The sequence below is a fragment of the Procambarus clarkii genome, chromosome 15 (genome assembly GCF_040958095.1).
Source record: "Procambarus clarkii isolate CNS0578487 chromosome 15, FALCON_Pclarkii_2.0, whole genome shotgun sequence".
Lineage (NCBI taxonomy): Eukaryota > Metazoa > Arthropoda > Malacostraca > Decapoda > Cambaridae > Procambarus > Procambarus clarkii.
This window is the reverse complement of record NC_091164.1, coordinates 23,694,946-23,710,995: the sequence shown is the minus strand read 5'-3', so window position 1 is coordinate 23,710,995 and position 16,050 is coordinate 23,694,946. Positions and strand designations below refer to the sequence as shown.

Below are 16,050 nucleotides of genomic sequence, written 5' to 3'. Positions count from 1 at the left end.
AGTCAGATGAGAACACTGCTCAGTCAGGTGAGAACACTGCTCAGTCAGGAGAGAACACTACTCAGTCAGGTGAGAACACTGCTCAGTCAGGTGAGAACACTGCTCAGTCAGGTGAGAACACTACTCAGTCAGGTGAGAACACTGCTCAGTCAGATGAGAACACTGCTCAGTCAGGTGAGAACACTGCTCAGTCAGGTGAGAACACTGCTCAGTCAGGTGAGAACACTGCTCAGTCAGGTGAGAACACTGCTCAGTCAGATGAGAACACTGCTCAGTCAGGTGAGAACACTGCTCAGTCAGATAAGAACACTGCTCAGTCAGGTGAGAACACTGCTCAGTCAGGTGAGAACACTGCTCAGTCAGGAGAGAACACTACTCAGTCAGGTGAGAACACTGCTCAGTCAGGTGAGAACACTGCTCAGTCAGGAGAGAACACTACTCAGTCAGGTGAGAACACTGCTCAGTCAGGTGAGAACACTGTTAAGTCAGGAGAAAACATTGCTCAGTCAGGTGAGAATACTGCTCAGTCTGGTGAGAACACTGTTCAGTCAGGAGAAAACATTGCTCAGTCAGAAGAGAACACTGCTCAGTCAGGTGAGAACACTGCTCAGTCAGGAGAAAACATTGCTCAGTCAGGTGAGAACACTGCTCAGTCTGGTGAGAACACTGCTCAGTCAGGAGAGAACACTGCTCAGTCAGGTGAGAACACTGCTCAGTCAGGAGAGAACACTACTCAGTCAGGTGAGAACACTGCTCAGTCTGGTGAGAACACTGCTCAGTCAGGAGAGAACACTGCTCAGTCAGGTGAGAACACTGCTCAGTCAGGAGAGAACACTACTCAGTCAAATGAGAACTCTGCTCAGTCTGGTGAGAACACTGCTCAGTCAGGAGAGAACACTACTCAGTCAGGAGACAACACTACTCAGTCAGGTGAGACCTCTGCTCAGTCTGGTGAGAACACTGTTCAGTCAGGAGAGAACATTGCTCAGTCAGGAGAGAACACTGCTCAGTCAGGTGAGAACACTGCTCAGTCAGGTGAGAACACTGCTCAGTCAGATGAGAACACTGCTCAGTCAGGTGAGAACACTGCTCAGTCAGGTGAGAACACTGCTCAGTCAGGTGAGAATACTGCTCAGTCAGGTGAGAACACTGCTCAATCAGGTGAGAACACTGCTCAGTCAGGTGAGAACACTGCTCAGTCAGGTGAGAACACTGCTCAGTCTGGTGAGAACACTGCTCAGTCAGGTGAGAACACTTCTCAGTCAGGTGAGAACACTGCTCAGTCAGGTGAGAACACTGCTCAGTCAGGTGACAACACTGCTCAGTCAGGTGAGAACTCTGCTCAGTCAGGTGAGAACACTGCTCAGTCAGGTGAGAACACTGCTCAGTCAGGTGAGAACACTGCTCAGTCAGGTGAGAACACTGCTCAGTCTGGTGAGAACACTGTTCAGTCAGGAGAGAACATTGCTCAGTCAGGAGAGAACACTGCTCAGTCAGGTGAGAACACTGCTCAGTCAGGTGAGAACACTGCTCAGTCTGGTGAGAACACTGTTCAGTCAGGAGAGAACATTGCTCAGTCAGGAGAGAACACTGCTCAGTCAGATGAGAACACTGCTCAGTCAGGTGAGAACACTGCTCAGTCAGATGAGAACACTGCTCAGTCAGGTGAGAACACTGCTCAGTCAGGTGAGAACACTGCTCAGTCAGGTGAGAACACTGCTCAGTCAGGTGAGAACACTGCTCAGTCAGGTGAGAACACTGCTCAGTCAGGTGAGAACACTGCTCAGTCAGGTGAGAACACTGCTCAGTCAGGTGAGAACACTGCTCAGTCAGGTGAGAACACTGCTCAGTCAGGTGAGAATACTGCTCAGTCAGGTGAGAACACTGCTCAGTCAGATGAGAACACTGCTCAGTCTGGTGAGAACACTGTTCAGTCAGGAGAAAACATTGCTCAGTCAGGAGAGAACACTGCTCAGTCAGATGAGAACACTGCTCAGTCAGGTGAGAACACTGCTCAGTCAGGAGAGAACACTACTCAGTCAGGTGAGAACACTGCTCAGTCAGGTGAGAACACTGCTCAGTCAGGTGAGAACACTACTCAGTCAGGTGAGAACACTGCTCAGTCAGATGAGAACACTACTCAGTCAGGTGAGAACACTGCTCAGTCAGATGAGAACACTGCTCAGTTAGGTGAGAACACTGCTCAGTCAGGTGAGAACACTGCTCAGTCAGGTGAGAACACTGCTCAGTCAGGTGAGAACACTGCTCAGTCAGATGAGAACACTGCTCAGTCAGGTGAGAACACTGCTCAGTCAGATAAGAACACTGCTCAGTCAGGTGAGAACACTGCTCAGTCAGGTGAGAACACTGCTCAGTCAGGAGAGAACACTACTCAGTCAGGTGAGAACACTGCTCAGTCAGGTGAGAACACTGCTCAGTCAGGAGAGAACACTACTCAGTCAGGTGAGAACACTGCTCAGTCAGGTGAGAACACTGTTAAGTCAGGAGAAAACATTGCTCAGTCAGGTGAGAACACTGCTCAGTCTGGTGAGAACACTGTTCAGTCAGGAGAAAACATTGCTCAGTCAGAAGAGAACACTGCTCAGTCAGGTGAGAACACTGCTCAGTCAGGAGAAAACATTGCTCAGTCAGGTGAGAACACTGCTCAGTCTGGTGAGAACACTGCTCAGTCAGGAGAGAACACTGCTCAGTCAGGTGAGAACACTGCTCAGTCAGGAGAGAACACTCCTCAGTCAGGTGAGAACTCTGCTCAGTCTGGTGAGAACACTGCTCAGTCAGGAGAGAACACTACTCAGTCTGGTGAGAACTCTGCTCAGTCTGGTGAGAACACTGCTCAGTCTGGTGAGAACACTGTTCAGTCAGGTGACAACACTGCTCAGTCAGGAGAGAACACTGCTCAGTCAGGAGAGAACACTGCTGAGTCAGGAGAGAACAGTGCTGAGTCAGGAGAGAACACTGCTCAGTCAGGTGAGAACACTGCTCAGTCAGATGAGAACACCGCTCAGTCAGGTGAGAACACTGGTCAGTCAGATAAGAACACTGCTCAGTCAGGTGAGAACACTGCTCAGTCAGGTGAGAACACTGCTCAGTCAGGTGAGAACACTGCTCAGTCAGATGAGAACACCGCTCAGTCAGGAGAGAACACTGCTCATTCAGATAAGAACACTGCTCAGTCAGGTGAGAACACTACTCAGTCAGGTGAGAACACTGCTCAGTCAGGTGAGAACACTGCTCAGTCAGGAGAGAACACTGCTCAGTCAGGTGAGAACACTGCTCAGTCAGGTGAGAACACTACTCAGTCAGGTGAGAACACTGCTCAGTCAGGTGAGAACACTGCTCAGTCAGGAGAGAACACTACTCAGTCAAGTGAGAACACTGCTCAGTCAGGTGAGAACACTGCTCAGTCAGGAGAGAACACTACTCAGTCAGGTGAGAACACTGCTCAGTCAGGTGAGAACACTGTTCAGTCAGGAGAAAACATTGCTCAGTCTGGTGAGAACACTGTTCAGTCAGGAGAAAACGCTCCACATAGAGACTATACATGGCATCACGCTCCACATGGAGACAATACATGGCATCACGCTCCACATAGAGACTATACATGGCATCACGCTCCACATAGAGACTATACATGGCATCACGCTCCATGTTACGAACCCGGATCCAGCGTCCGAGCACGGAGCAGTGACGACCGCGCCATCTGTGGGTCAGCTCCCGAAACCCCCACCAAATGGACGACGACACCTGGTGAGGACAAGGTGTACTGGCCACAAGGGCCAGTTTCCAGTCCTGTTCAGCACACAACACCGCCGCTGCTGACCTCTGGTGAGGTGGTGCTCAGACAACAGCGCCATCTATGGAGTGGATATGTCAGGCGTTTGTGTCTGAGCCTGTAAGTGAGGTGCTTTAGTGTCCCAGTTATTGATGACGTGTCTGCTTACAGAGTCGACCTGGGACTGCTGTGATGGAAGTTGAGTCAGTCTACCCAAGGCAGCCGTCTCCATACCTTGTGCTTTGCTGCAGCAGCTGTGAAGTCGTCTCCCGGAAGAACACTGTGGTGTTACCCTGCCTGTGAAGCGGCAGTGAAGGGTTGTCGTACCCGGGACCGACTGCTGGAGACGATTAACCACTGGGGTATTGAGGACAGGAGAGTGATTTGTGGTATCACACGAGGCTCCTGACTAGGGCGCTACCCTAGTATCGCTCGTGGAGTGGCCTGACCAGCGTTGCTGATCCGGAACCTGCCAGCAGACCTGCTGGACTTGTGGTTGACGGCCTCCACGGCGGTGCCCCCAGTGGAACTGTGTTTTGGCTGACCTGTGGCCAGGGTAGACTCGGCTTCTCAAAGGATTCGTTGTGAGGCCACGAAAGCACCAAGGACTTGGCACCGAGAGTTTGGATCCAGAGTCTTCAGGAGAAGACGATTGTGTATTTCCTCTGTACAGTGTTAATACCCCTCCCCCTGTGCACTCTTTTATATATTATTTATTTGGTGATGGTAATAATTATAATCTTAAGTTCTTAACTTTATTTCCCTTCCCCTTTAAGTTACTTCCGTCACGGATCTCATCCCTTGAAAGCCACTACTGGCTTGGGGCCGGATACAACTTCCTCTAATAACATCAGAGTACGAACTCAGTTGCGACCCGAGAGGGCCGTAACACTCCACATGGAGACAATACATGGCATCACGCTCCACATAGCGGCAGGTATCCACAATATATTGACATCCTTCCTTGTCGTGTTTGGGAGATACCCACCAAACACACACCGAAACTACGACGTTGGTACAACGTTCGAACAAGTTTTAACACTTCCTAACCAGTTATAACAACCAATATAGCAAGTTGTAACAACGTTCTAATACGTCATAAACACGTTAAGCCAAGATGTAACAACTTTATTACAAGTTGTAACAAGCGGAAAATAGAGACAGTTTTGGTTTGTGTTTCCAGGGTAGTGTTCTCAGTCTCTCCCTGATCTCCTGAACTCTGTATGAGAACTTCTGGGACTGTTTTCTTCTCATTTAGTGAGAACTGGGCTCTCTTTCTATGTTTATATTTATTAGTGCTGTGTGACTTGAATACTGTACTTTGATAATGGTACTGTGTGTACTCTCTCTAGACGCTCTCTTAGGTTAGCAGTGTATTGTTGTTCGTCCCATCTTACTTATGTTAGAGTTTAGCCCAAGCAGTTTATTATTTACACTGAATTTGCAGGAAAAACCTTCGTAGATTTCCTACTAGCTGTAGGAAAGTCTACTGGTTGTAGGCCAGCCAGCCAGTAATGAAACTATAATAATTGTTGTTGTTCAACAACAATTATGTTGTTGTCCAACAACAACAATTTGTAGGCCAGCCAGTAGGCTTTACAACTGTAGGCAAATAACTGGCTACAGCCAGTTGTTTGAACTTGGACTGGGTTGTGGGGTGTTTGTAATCATAACGGGCTATTTGTAATCATTGCAGGCTTAATCAGTTCATCAACGTTTGGAATCTATGAAATAGGAATAAGGTCTATGAAATTTTATTTTCTACATGGTTCAACTATTTGCTGGTTTGAAGAAAATATGTCAGACATAAAAGGTCATTGGTATGTTCACCTAGACTACTTCCTGGGACTCTCTGATATAACCATATTTTCTACAGATTTCCATTAACGGTTCCGTAAGTGAAGGGAACTGAGCAAGATGTTTGGGTCTGAAATATAAAGTTCCCCAATCAGTATTATAGTTTTATTACTTGGTCATCAAACTGAAGACAACTTGCTTGTGGAGACTAATTTACATATATAATAACTACATTTATTAAATAAGTACTAATATTTATTATTTATGGTTTGTTTATCAGAACTTCCGACGCATCTTTTGTGGCGTTTAGCATCACATTTCTCTTGAGTGTTTTTAATGTAGAGGCAGAGCCGTTCCTGTGACCTGTGTTTAAAGTCACATCTGAGAAGAATGTTTTTTAGTATCCACATTCCTGTCATTGTGGTTTAAGTCTCCAATAAGTTGCGCACCTCCTCCACACGCTGCGGTTGCCTCCTTTAGCACGACGCTTGTATAACGGACTTTCTTTCGAAACGGTGGACAATATAAAGGATGTTATTGTATATGTTATTGTCTATGTTATTGTTATTGTCTATGTTATTGTTATTGTCTATGTTATTGTTATTGTCTATGTTATTGTTATTGTCTATGTTATTGTTATTGTCTATGTTATTGTTATTGTATATGTTATTGTTATTGTCTATGTTATTGTTATTGTCTATGTTATTGTTATTGTCTATGTTATTGTTATTGTCTATGTTATTGTTATTGTCTATGTTATTGTTATTGTCTATGTTATTGTTATTGTCTATGTTATTGTTATTGTCTATGTTATTGTTATTGTCTATGTTATTGTTATTGTCTATGTTATTGTTATTGTCTATGTTATTGTCATTGTCTATGTTATTGTTATTGTCTATGTTATTGTTATTGTCTATGTTATTGTTATTGTCTATGTTATTGTTATTGTCTATGTTATTGTTACTGTATATGTATTGCATATTCCACTAGTTCTTCCTAATAGATTACAGTTCCATATACCACAAGCTTATTATTAACAGGATCTGCGCTGGTGTTTGTTTGTTTCTCTCGGTCTATGACACTTAGTATTAACTCTTTGTTGATAGTTTTATGTGGGACTCTGATACATCCTTTTGTTGATCAGGCCATTAACTGCGCCGTTGTGTTTGTTATGAGGGCTGCTGCACCGTTGTGTTTGTTGTTATGCGGGCTGCTGCACCGTTGTGTTTGTTGTTATGAGGGCTGCTGCACCGTTGTGTTTGTTGTTATGCGGGCTGCTGCGCCGTTGTGTTTGTTGTTATGCGGGCTGCTGCACCGTTGTGTTTGTTGTTATGAGGGCTGCTGCACCGTTGTGTTTGTTGTTATGAGGGCTGCTGCACCGTTGTGTTTGTTGTTATGAGGGCTGCTGCACCGTTGTGTTTGTTGTTATGAGGGCTGCTGCACCGTTGTGTTTGTTGTTATGAGGGCTGCTGCACCGTTGTCTTTGTTGTTATGAGGGCTGCTGCGCTCTTGCCTTGTTCACTGTACCATGAACCACTGTACCATGAACCACTGTACCGTGAACCACTGTACCATGAACCACTGTACCATGAACCACTGTACCATGAACCACTGTACCATGAACCACTGTACCGTGAACCACTGTACCATGAACCACTGTACCATGAACCACTGTACCATGAACCACTGTACCATGAACCACTGTACCGTGAACCACTGTACCATGAACCACTGTACCGTGAACCACTGTACCATGAACCACTGTACCATGAACCACTGTACCATGAACCACTGTACCATGAACCACTGTACCATGAACCACTGTACCATGAACCACTGTACCATGAACCACTGTACCATGAACCACTGTACCGTGAACCACTGTACCATGAACCACTGTACCATGAACCACTGTACCATGAACCACTGTACCATGAACCACTGTACCATGAACCACTGTACCATGAACCACTGTACCGTGAACCACTGTACCATGAACCACTGTACCATGAACCACTGTACCATGAACCACTGTACCATGAACCACTGTACCGTGAACCACTGTACCATGAACCACTGTACCATGAACCACTGTACCATGAACCACTGTACCATGAACCACTGTACCATGAACCACTGTACCATGAACCACTGTACCATGAACCACTGTACCATGAACCACTGTACCATGAACCACTGTACCATGAACCACTGTACCGTGAACCACTGTACCATGAACCACTGTACCATGAACCACTGTACCATGAACCACTGTACCTCCCCTTAGATGTTCATCTGTGTGTTCTCATACCTGTGTTTAATTCACCTTCTGTCTGTATTTCTCGGAAATAACGGAGCATGCAACTGTGAGGGATTTTCTCTCAGGTGTCACTCAGGTGAAATTATTAAACAAATGTAATAATACAAGATACAGGAAAACCCTAACCAAACCGTACCAAGGTACGATTATATACCAATATATTTATGAAAGTGCATAATTTTAGATGGTTCAACACTTTGACTAACTTATTTAAAGTGAATTAATATTTGTTTTTATTATAATTGAAATACTGAATCTCCTTCTCAAAGGCAATAATTAAGCTTTTGAATATGAAGGAAATAAAGGAAAGTAATTAATGCACAACAGTAATATATGAGCGATCTGTGACTTGGGACGTGGAGCACTGAAACGGTTTTGTAGAGCCGGTATTTAGCAATAGTTCCGCGAGCGCTATGTCATGGGTTCGTATCCTGGCCGGGGAGGATTTACTGGGCGCAATTCCTTAACTGTAGCCTCTGATTAACGCAACAGTAAAATGTGTACTTGGTTGTAACAACGATTCTTCGCGGCAGGGGATCGTATTCCAGGGACCATAGGATTAAGGACTTGCCCGAAACGCTACGCGTACTAGTGGCTCTACAAGAATGTAACAACTCTTGTATATATTTAAAAAAAACAACAAAAAAAAAAATAATTTGACATAATATTATAAACAATGGGAACCATAAACAACAAACTGAATCAAGAAACTGGCAGGTTGGCCTCATGATCTAACTTGCTGTTGTTGTTTCTTTCATTAGAGGCAGTCAATCATTCCATTAGCTCAGCAGCTAATTTAAAATGTGTAATTTTTGACATTTTAAATTCAATGTTCTTTTGCAGTTTCACTATAAAATCAGATCAAACAGTATTGGAATACTCTTAGTTGGGCACTTGATATTGTTAATGACCTAGCTGAGCCCGGCCACGCGTGGCTGAGTGGTTGCGCATGGTTGCTGTGGCTTAGGAACGCGCATGCGTTGCTAAGCCACAGCAACCCTCCCCTGTCTCCCTGTCTTTCACACCGTTCCCCTCTTTACCGTCCCCTTGTTTTCCCCACCATTCCCCTCCCCTGTCCCACTCGTCCTCCCCACTCCCCCATACCCTCGTCCTCCCCACCATTCCCCTCCCCTGTCCCACTCGTCCTCCCCACTCCCCCATACCCTCGTCCTCCCCACCATTCCCCTCCCCTGTCCCACTCGTCCTCCCCACTCCCCCATACCCTCGTCCTCCCCACCATTCCCCTCCCCTGTCCCACTCGTCCTCCCCACTCCCCCATACCCTCGTCCTCCCCACCATTCGCCACTCACTCGTCCTATGTGTTCCCAAATGATCTGATGCTCCCACCAGAAAATGGGAACATCAAATGATCTGATTGTCCCATCACTGAACAAATAAGAAGGCCAGTTAAAAACAAACAAAATAAATAACAATAAAATAAACTATACTCACAAAATGAACGGTATGGTAAACAACTCAGCTCAATTCCAACGCAATGTCACACAAAATAATTAAATCAAAATGAAAATAACTCGAAATCTGTGAAAATTCAATTTATCAATGCAATCGGAAACATTGAAATGGAATCTTAACATATTTAGTATAGCGTGTGTTGCTTTTATGTGCAACAGATGGCGCTGTTTAGCAAAAAAACACGTTTTTATCTGTCACAGGTGTGGCATGAATATAGTAGATATATAAAAAACATGTGCGTATTCAAATGCAACGTTGTGACAAAATTACAAAGCAATTGGTAAAGAGTTTTTGGAGATTTCCCTCACATGAAAATTCACATGAAATACACAGTTTAAAAAAAAAAACATTTTTTTTTTATCTGTCACGGATGTAGCATCTATATGGTAGGTATATAAAACCACGCTCGGATACGAAAAAACGCTGTGTCAAAATTTCTAAGCAATCGGTGAAGAACTTTCGGAGATTAGCGATTTTGAACAAACGAACATTTACATTTTTATAAATATAGACTATTTTTATTTAAACGAAAATGTCTGTTTATTAGTTTGAGGTTTGGGGACAAACACATTGGGATCGTTTCCCGAAACTTTGCATGGTGGCTGCGCGCGGTTCAGAACGGTCATAGACGGATTGGGGTTATACCCTTTCCTCACCCCTTCCCCCCCCCCCTTCCTTCCCACTATTTCGCTTCATTCCCTGTGCTTGAAATTGCAAATCATTGAAATTTCCAATCACGTTAATTGAGAGATTCCATCCTCACAAAAATTATGGGAAATTGATGAATGGTAGGGAAGGTAGTGAAGGGTAGGGAAGGTGGTGAAGGGTAGGGAAGGTGGTGAAGGGTAGGGAAGGTGGTGAAGGGTAGGGAAGGTGGTGAAGGGTAGGGAAGGTGGTGAAGGGTAGGGAAGGTGGTGAAGGGTAGGGAAGGTGGTGAAGGGTAGGGAAGGTGGTGAAGGGTAGGGAAGGTGGTGAAGGGTAGGGAAGGTGGAGAAGGGTAGGGAAGGTGGTAAAGGGTAGGGAAGGTGGTGAAGGGTAGGGAAGGTGGTGAAGGGTAGGGAAGGTGGTGAAGGGTAGGGAAGGTGGTGGAGGGTAGGGAAGGTGGTGAAGGGTAGGGAAGGTGGTGAAGTGTAGGGAAGGTGGTGAAGGGTAGGGAAGGTGGTGGAGGGTAGGGAAGGTGGTGAAGGGTAGGGAAGGTGGTGAAGTGTAGGGAAGGTGGTGAAGGGTAGGGAAGGTGGTGAAGGGTAGGGAAGGTGGTGAAGGGTAGGGAAGGTGGTGAAGGGTAGGGAAGGTGGTGAAGGGTAGGGAAGGTGGTGAAGTGTAGGGAAGGTGGTGAAGGGTAGGGAAGGTGGTGAAGGGTAGGGAAGGTGGTGAAGGGTAGGGAAGGTGGTGAAGGGTAGGGAAGGTGGTGAAGGGTAGGGAAGGTAGTGAAGGGTAGGGAAGGTGGTGAAGGGTAGGGAAGGTGGTGAAGGGTAGGGAAGGTGGTGAAGGGTAGGGAAGGTGGTGAAGGGTAGGGAAGGTGGTGAAGGGCAGGGAAGGTGGTGAAGGCTAGAGAATGTGGCGAGGAATAATATGATGGTGAGCAGTTAAGATAGTTACAGTGATGAATACAGTGTGTGTAGTGAAGACGTTGTGCCCCCTCCATCACCACACTGGGTACTGCCACACCTCCCTCAGGGCCACCCCTGGCCCCTGGCCACAGGGGCTCCAGCAGCTCCCCCTCCCACCCTTCACACACCATCACTGCCCCCGGAGTGAATGATAGTGAAGAATGAGGAGCACACAGTGACGGTACCAGCCCGTACCGTCCAGACTACGGGGCGCGGTGCACGGTACTGTACGCAGGGTACACGGCTCCTCTCTTCTTGTTGTAGATTCAGCTACTTGGTGCAAAAATTGCAAGTAGCACGGGCTATGGTGAGCCCGTAGTGGACTTACCTGGCACAAGAGCGGGGGCAAGTAGCACGGGCTATGGTGAGCCCGTAGTTAACTTACCTGGCACAGGAGCGGGACAAGTAGCACGGGCTATGGTGAGCCCGTAGTTAACTTACCTGGCACAAGAGCGGGACAAGTAGCACGGGCTATGGTGAGCCCGTAGTTAACTTACCGGGCACAGGAGCGGGACAAGTAGCACGGGCTATGGTGAGCCCGTAGTGGACTTACCTGGCACAAGAGCTGGGGCAAGTAGCACGGGCTATGGTGAGCCCGTAGTGGACTTACTTGGCACAAGAGCGGGGGCAAGTAGCACAGGCTATGGTGAGCCCGTAGTGGACTTACCTGTACCTTACCTGAGCGGGGCTAAAACTTGTGAGCTCGTCACAGAGTCCCACTTTATAAACTCTGGCACCAGAGCTCTCACCTCACGGGCTATTCATGTCCGTGCCACCTCTTAGATGGCTCAACCTTCAAGGCATCAAGGTCAACATGGATAGTAGGCCGGCATTAAGAGTTAGACCTCACTCTCCCTTAATCACTGATAGGTAAGTACTGATAAGTAGGTCCCTATAACACAGGGGCCAGCATGTGTCCCCTGGTCGTACCTGTATCACAGAGGCCAGCATGTGTCCCCTGGTCGTACCTGTATCACAGAGGCCAGCATGTGTCCCCCTGGTCGTACCTGTATCACAGAGGCCAGCATGTGTCCCCCTGGTCGTACCTGCATCACAGAGGCCAGCATGTGTCCCCCTGGTCGTCCCTGTATCACAGGGGCCGGCATGTGTCCCCCTGGTCGTCCCTGTATCACAGAGGCCGACATGTGTCCCCTGGTCGTCCCTGTATCACAGAGGCCGGCATGTGTCCCCCTGGTCGTCCCTGTATCGCAGAGGCCAGCATGTGTCCCCCTGGTCGTCCCTGTATCACAGGGGCCGGCATGTGTCCCCTGGTCGCCCCTGTATCACAGAGGCCGGCATGTGTCCCCTGGTCGTCCCTGTATCACAGAGGCCGACATGTACGTGTCCCCTGGTCGTCCCTGTATCACAGAGGCCGGCATGTGTCCCCCTGGTCGTACCTGTATCACAGAGGCCAGCATGTGTCCCCCTGGTCGTCCCTGTATCACAGGGGCCGGCATGTGTCCCCTGGTCGCCCCTGTATCACAGAGGCCGGCATGTGTCCCCTGGTCGTCCCTGTATCACAGAGGCCAGCATGTGTCCCCTGGTCGCTCCTGTATCACAAGGGCCGGCATGTGTCCCCTGGTCGCCCCTGTATCACAGAGGCCAGCATGTGTCCCCTGGTCGCTCCTGTATCACAGGGGCCGGCATGTGTCCCCTGGTCGCCCCTGTATCACAGCGGTCGGCATGTGTCCCCCTGGTCGTCCCTGTATCACAGAGGTCGGCATGTGTCCCCCTGGTCGTCCCTGTATCACAGAGGTCGGCATGTGTCCCCTGGTCGCTCCTGTATCACAGAGGCCGGCATGTGTCCCCCTGGTCGTCCCTGTATCACAGAGGCCAGCATGTGTCCCCCTGGTCGTACCTGTATCACAGGGGCCGGCATGTGTCCCCCTGATCGTCCCTGTATCACAGGGGCCGACATGTGTCCCCCTGGTCGTCCCTGTATCACAGAGGCAGGCATGTGTCCCCCTGGTCGTACCTGTATCACAGAGGTCGGCATGTGTCCCCTGGTCGTCCCTGTATCACAGGGGCCGACATGTGTCCCCCTGGTCGTCCCTGTATCACAGAGGCCGGCATGTGTCCCCCTGGTCGTCCCTGTATCACAGAGGCCAGCATGTGTCCCCCTGGTCGTCCCTGTATCACAGAGGCCGGCATGTGTCCCCTGGTCGCCCCTGTATCACAGGGGCCGGCATGTGTCCCCTCATGGTCGCCCCTGTATCACAGAGGCCAGCATGTGTCCCCTGGTCGCTCCTGTATCACAGGGGCCGGCATGTGTCCCCTGGTCGCCCCTGTATCACAGAGGTCGGCATGTGTCCCCCTGGTCGTCCCTGTATCACAGAGGTCGGCATGTGTCCCCCTGGTCGTCCCTGTATCACAGAGGCCGGCATGTGTCCCCCTGGTCGTCCCTGTATCACAGAGGCCGGCATGTGTCCCCTGGTCGCCCCCGACAACGCATCAGCCATTATTACGGCGGAAAATTGACTTTAAAAAGCAATTCTCCACAATAATGGAGGAGGTCGGTCATGCTGGGTGGTCGGTCATGTTGCGTTGTCGTTCATGCTGGGTGGCCGGTCATGCTGGGTGGTCGGTCATGCTGGGTGGCCGGTCATGCTGGGTGGTCGGTCATGCTGGGTGGCCGGTCATGTTGCGTTGTCGTTCATGCTGGGTGGCCGGTCATGCTGGTGGTCGGTCATGCTGGGTGGCCGGTCATGCTGGGTGGTCGGTCATGCTGGGTGGTCGGTCATGTTGGGTGGTCGGTCATGTTGCGTGGTCGTTCATGCTGGGTGGCCGGTCATGCTGGGTGGTCGGTCATGCTGGGTGGTCGGTCATGCTGGGTGGCCGGTCATGCTGGGAGGTCGGTCATGCTGGGTGGTCGGTCATGCTGGGTGGTCGGTCATGCTAGGTGGTCGGTCATGCTGGGTGGTCGGTCATGCTGGGTGGTCGGTCATGCTGGGTGGCTGGTCATGCTGGGTGGTCAGTCATGCTGGGTGATCGGTCATGCTGGGTTGTCGGTCATGCTGGGTGGTCGGTCATGCTGGGTGGTCGGTCATGCTGGGTGGTCGGTCATGCTGGGTGGTCGGTCATGCTGGGTGGTCGGTCATGCTGGGTGCCCGGTCATGCTGGGTGACCGGTCATGCTGGGTGGTCGGTCATGCTGGGTGGTCGGTCATGCTGGGTGACCGGTCATGCTGGGTGGTCGGTCATGCTGGGTGGTCGGTCATGCTGGGTGGCCGGTCATGCTGGGTGACCGGTCATGCTGGGTGGTTGGTTATGCTGGGTGGTCGGTCATGCTGGGTGGTCGGTCATGTTGGGTGGTCGGTCATGCTGGGTGGCCGGTCATGCTGGGTGGCCGGTCATGCTGGGTGGTCGGTCATGCTGGGTGGTCGGTCATGCTGGGTGGTCGCCATGCTGGGTGGCAGGTCAAGCTGGGTGGTCTGTCATGCTGGGTGGCCGGTCATGCTGGGTGGTCGGTCATGCTGGGAGGTCGGTCATGCTTGGTGGTCGGTCATGCTGGGTGGTCGGTCATGCTGGGTGCCCGGTAATGCTGGGTGACCGGTCATGCTGGGTGGTCGGTCATGCTGGGTGGTCGATCATGCTGGGTGCCCGGTCATGCTGGGTGACCGGTCATGCTGGGTGGTCGGTCATGCTGGGTGACCGGTCATGCTGGGTGGTCGGTCATGCTGGGTGGTCATCACTGCTGGGTGGTCGGTCATGCTTGGTGCCCGGTCATGCTGGGTGACCGGTCATGCTGGGTGGCTGGTCATGCTGGGTTGTCGGTCATGCTGGGTGGCCGGTCATGCTGGGTGGTCGGTCATGCTGGGTGGTCGGTCATGCTGGGTGGTCTGTCATGCTGGGTGGCCGGTCATGCTGGGTGGCCTGTCATGCTGGGTGGCCGGTCATGCTGGGTGGTCGGTCATGCTGGGTGGTCGGTCATGCTGGGTGGCCGGTCGTGCTGGGTGGTCGGTCATGCAGGGTGGTCGGTCATGCTGGGTGGTCGGTCATACTGGGTGGCCGGTCATGCTGGGTGGTCGGTCATGCTGGGTGGTTTGTCATGCTGGGTGGTCGGTTATGCTGGGTGGTCGGTCATGCTGGGTGGCCGGTCATGCTGGGTGGCAGGTCAAGCTGGGTGGTCGGTCATGCTGGGTGGCCGGTCATGCTGGGTGGTCGGTCATGCTGGGTGGCCGGTCATGCTGGGTGGCAGGTCAAGCTGGGTGGTCGGTCATGCTGGGTGGCCGGTCATGCTGTGTGGTCGGTCATGCTGGGTGGCCAGTCATGCTGGGTGGTCGGTCATGCTGGGTGGTTGGTCATGCTGGGTGATCGATCATGCTAGGTGGTCGGTCATGCTGGGTGGTCGGTCATGCTGGGAGGTCGGTCATGCTTGGTGGTCGGTCATGCTGGGTGGTCGGTCATGCTGGGTGGTCGGTCATGCTGGGTGGTCTGTCATGCTGGGTGGTCATCACTGCTGGGTGGTCGGTCATGCTGGGTGGTCGGTCATGCTGGGTATTCGGTCATGCTGGGTTGCCGGTCGTGCTGGGTGGTCGGTCATGCTGGGTGGTCGGTCATGCTGGGTGGTCGGTCATGCTGGGTGGTCGGTCATGCTGGGTGGTCGGTCATGCTGGGTGGCCGGTCATGCTGGGTGGTCGGTCATGCTGGGTGGTCGGTCATGCTGGGTGGCCGGTCATGCTGGGTGGTCGGTCATGCTGGGTGGTCGGTCATGCTGGGTGGCCGGTCATGCTAGGTGGTCGGTCATGCTGGGTGGTCGGTCATGCTGGGTGGTCGGTCATGCTGGGTGGTTGGTCATGCTGGGTGGTCGATCATGCTGGGTGGTCGGTCATGCTGGGTGGTCGGTCATGCTGGGTGGTCGGTCATACTGGGTGGCCGGTCATACTGGGTGGTCGATCATGCTGGGTGGTCGGTCATGCTGGGTGGTCGGTCATGTTGGGTGGTCGGTCATGTTGGGTGGTCTGTCATGCTGGGTGGTCTGTCATGATGGGTGGTAGGTCATGCTGGGTGGCTGGTCATGCTAGGTGGTCGGTCATGCTGGGTGGTCGGTCATGCTGG

At 50.9% G+C, this 16,050-nt stretch overlaps 1 protein-coding gene across 1 annotated transcript in view; it reads left to right on the top strand.

Annotated features, from left to right (window-relative positions):
* The window catches only part of LOC123750674 (autotransporter adhesin BpaC-like), a 32,915-nt gene extending 24,151 nt beyond the window's left edge, over window positions 1-8,764 (top strand). Inside the window, exons 4-9 of the mRNA XM_069325087.1 lie at window positions 1-132; window positions 322-1,077; window positions 1,372-1,665; window positions 1,876-2,211; window positions 2,338-3,282; window positions 8,754-8,764. The exon at window positions 1-132 is cut by the window's left edge and continues 99 nt beyond it. Of these exons, the coding sequence (XP_069181188.1) occupies window positions 1-132; window positions 322-1,077; window positions 1,372-1,665; window positions 1,876-2,211; window positions 2,338-3,282; window positions 8,754-8,764 (2,474 nt within the window). The remainder of the gene's footprint in view (window positions 133-321; window positions 1,078-1,371; window positions 1,666-1,875; window positions 2,212-2,337; window positions 3,283-8,753) is intronic.
* The last annotated feature ends 7,286 nt before the right edge of the window (window positions 8,765-16,050 follow it).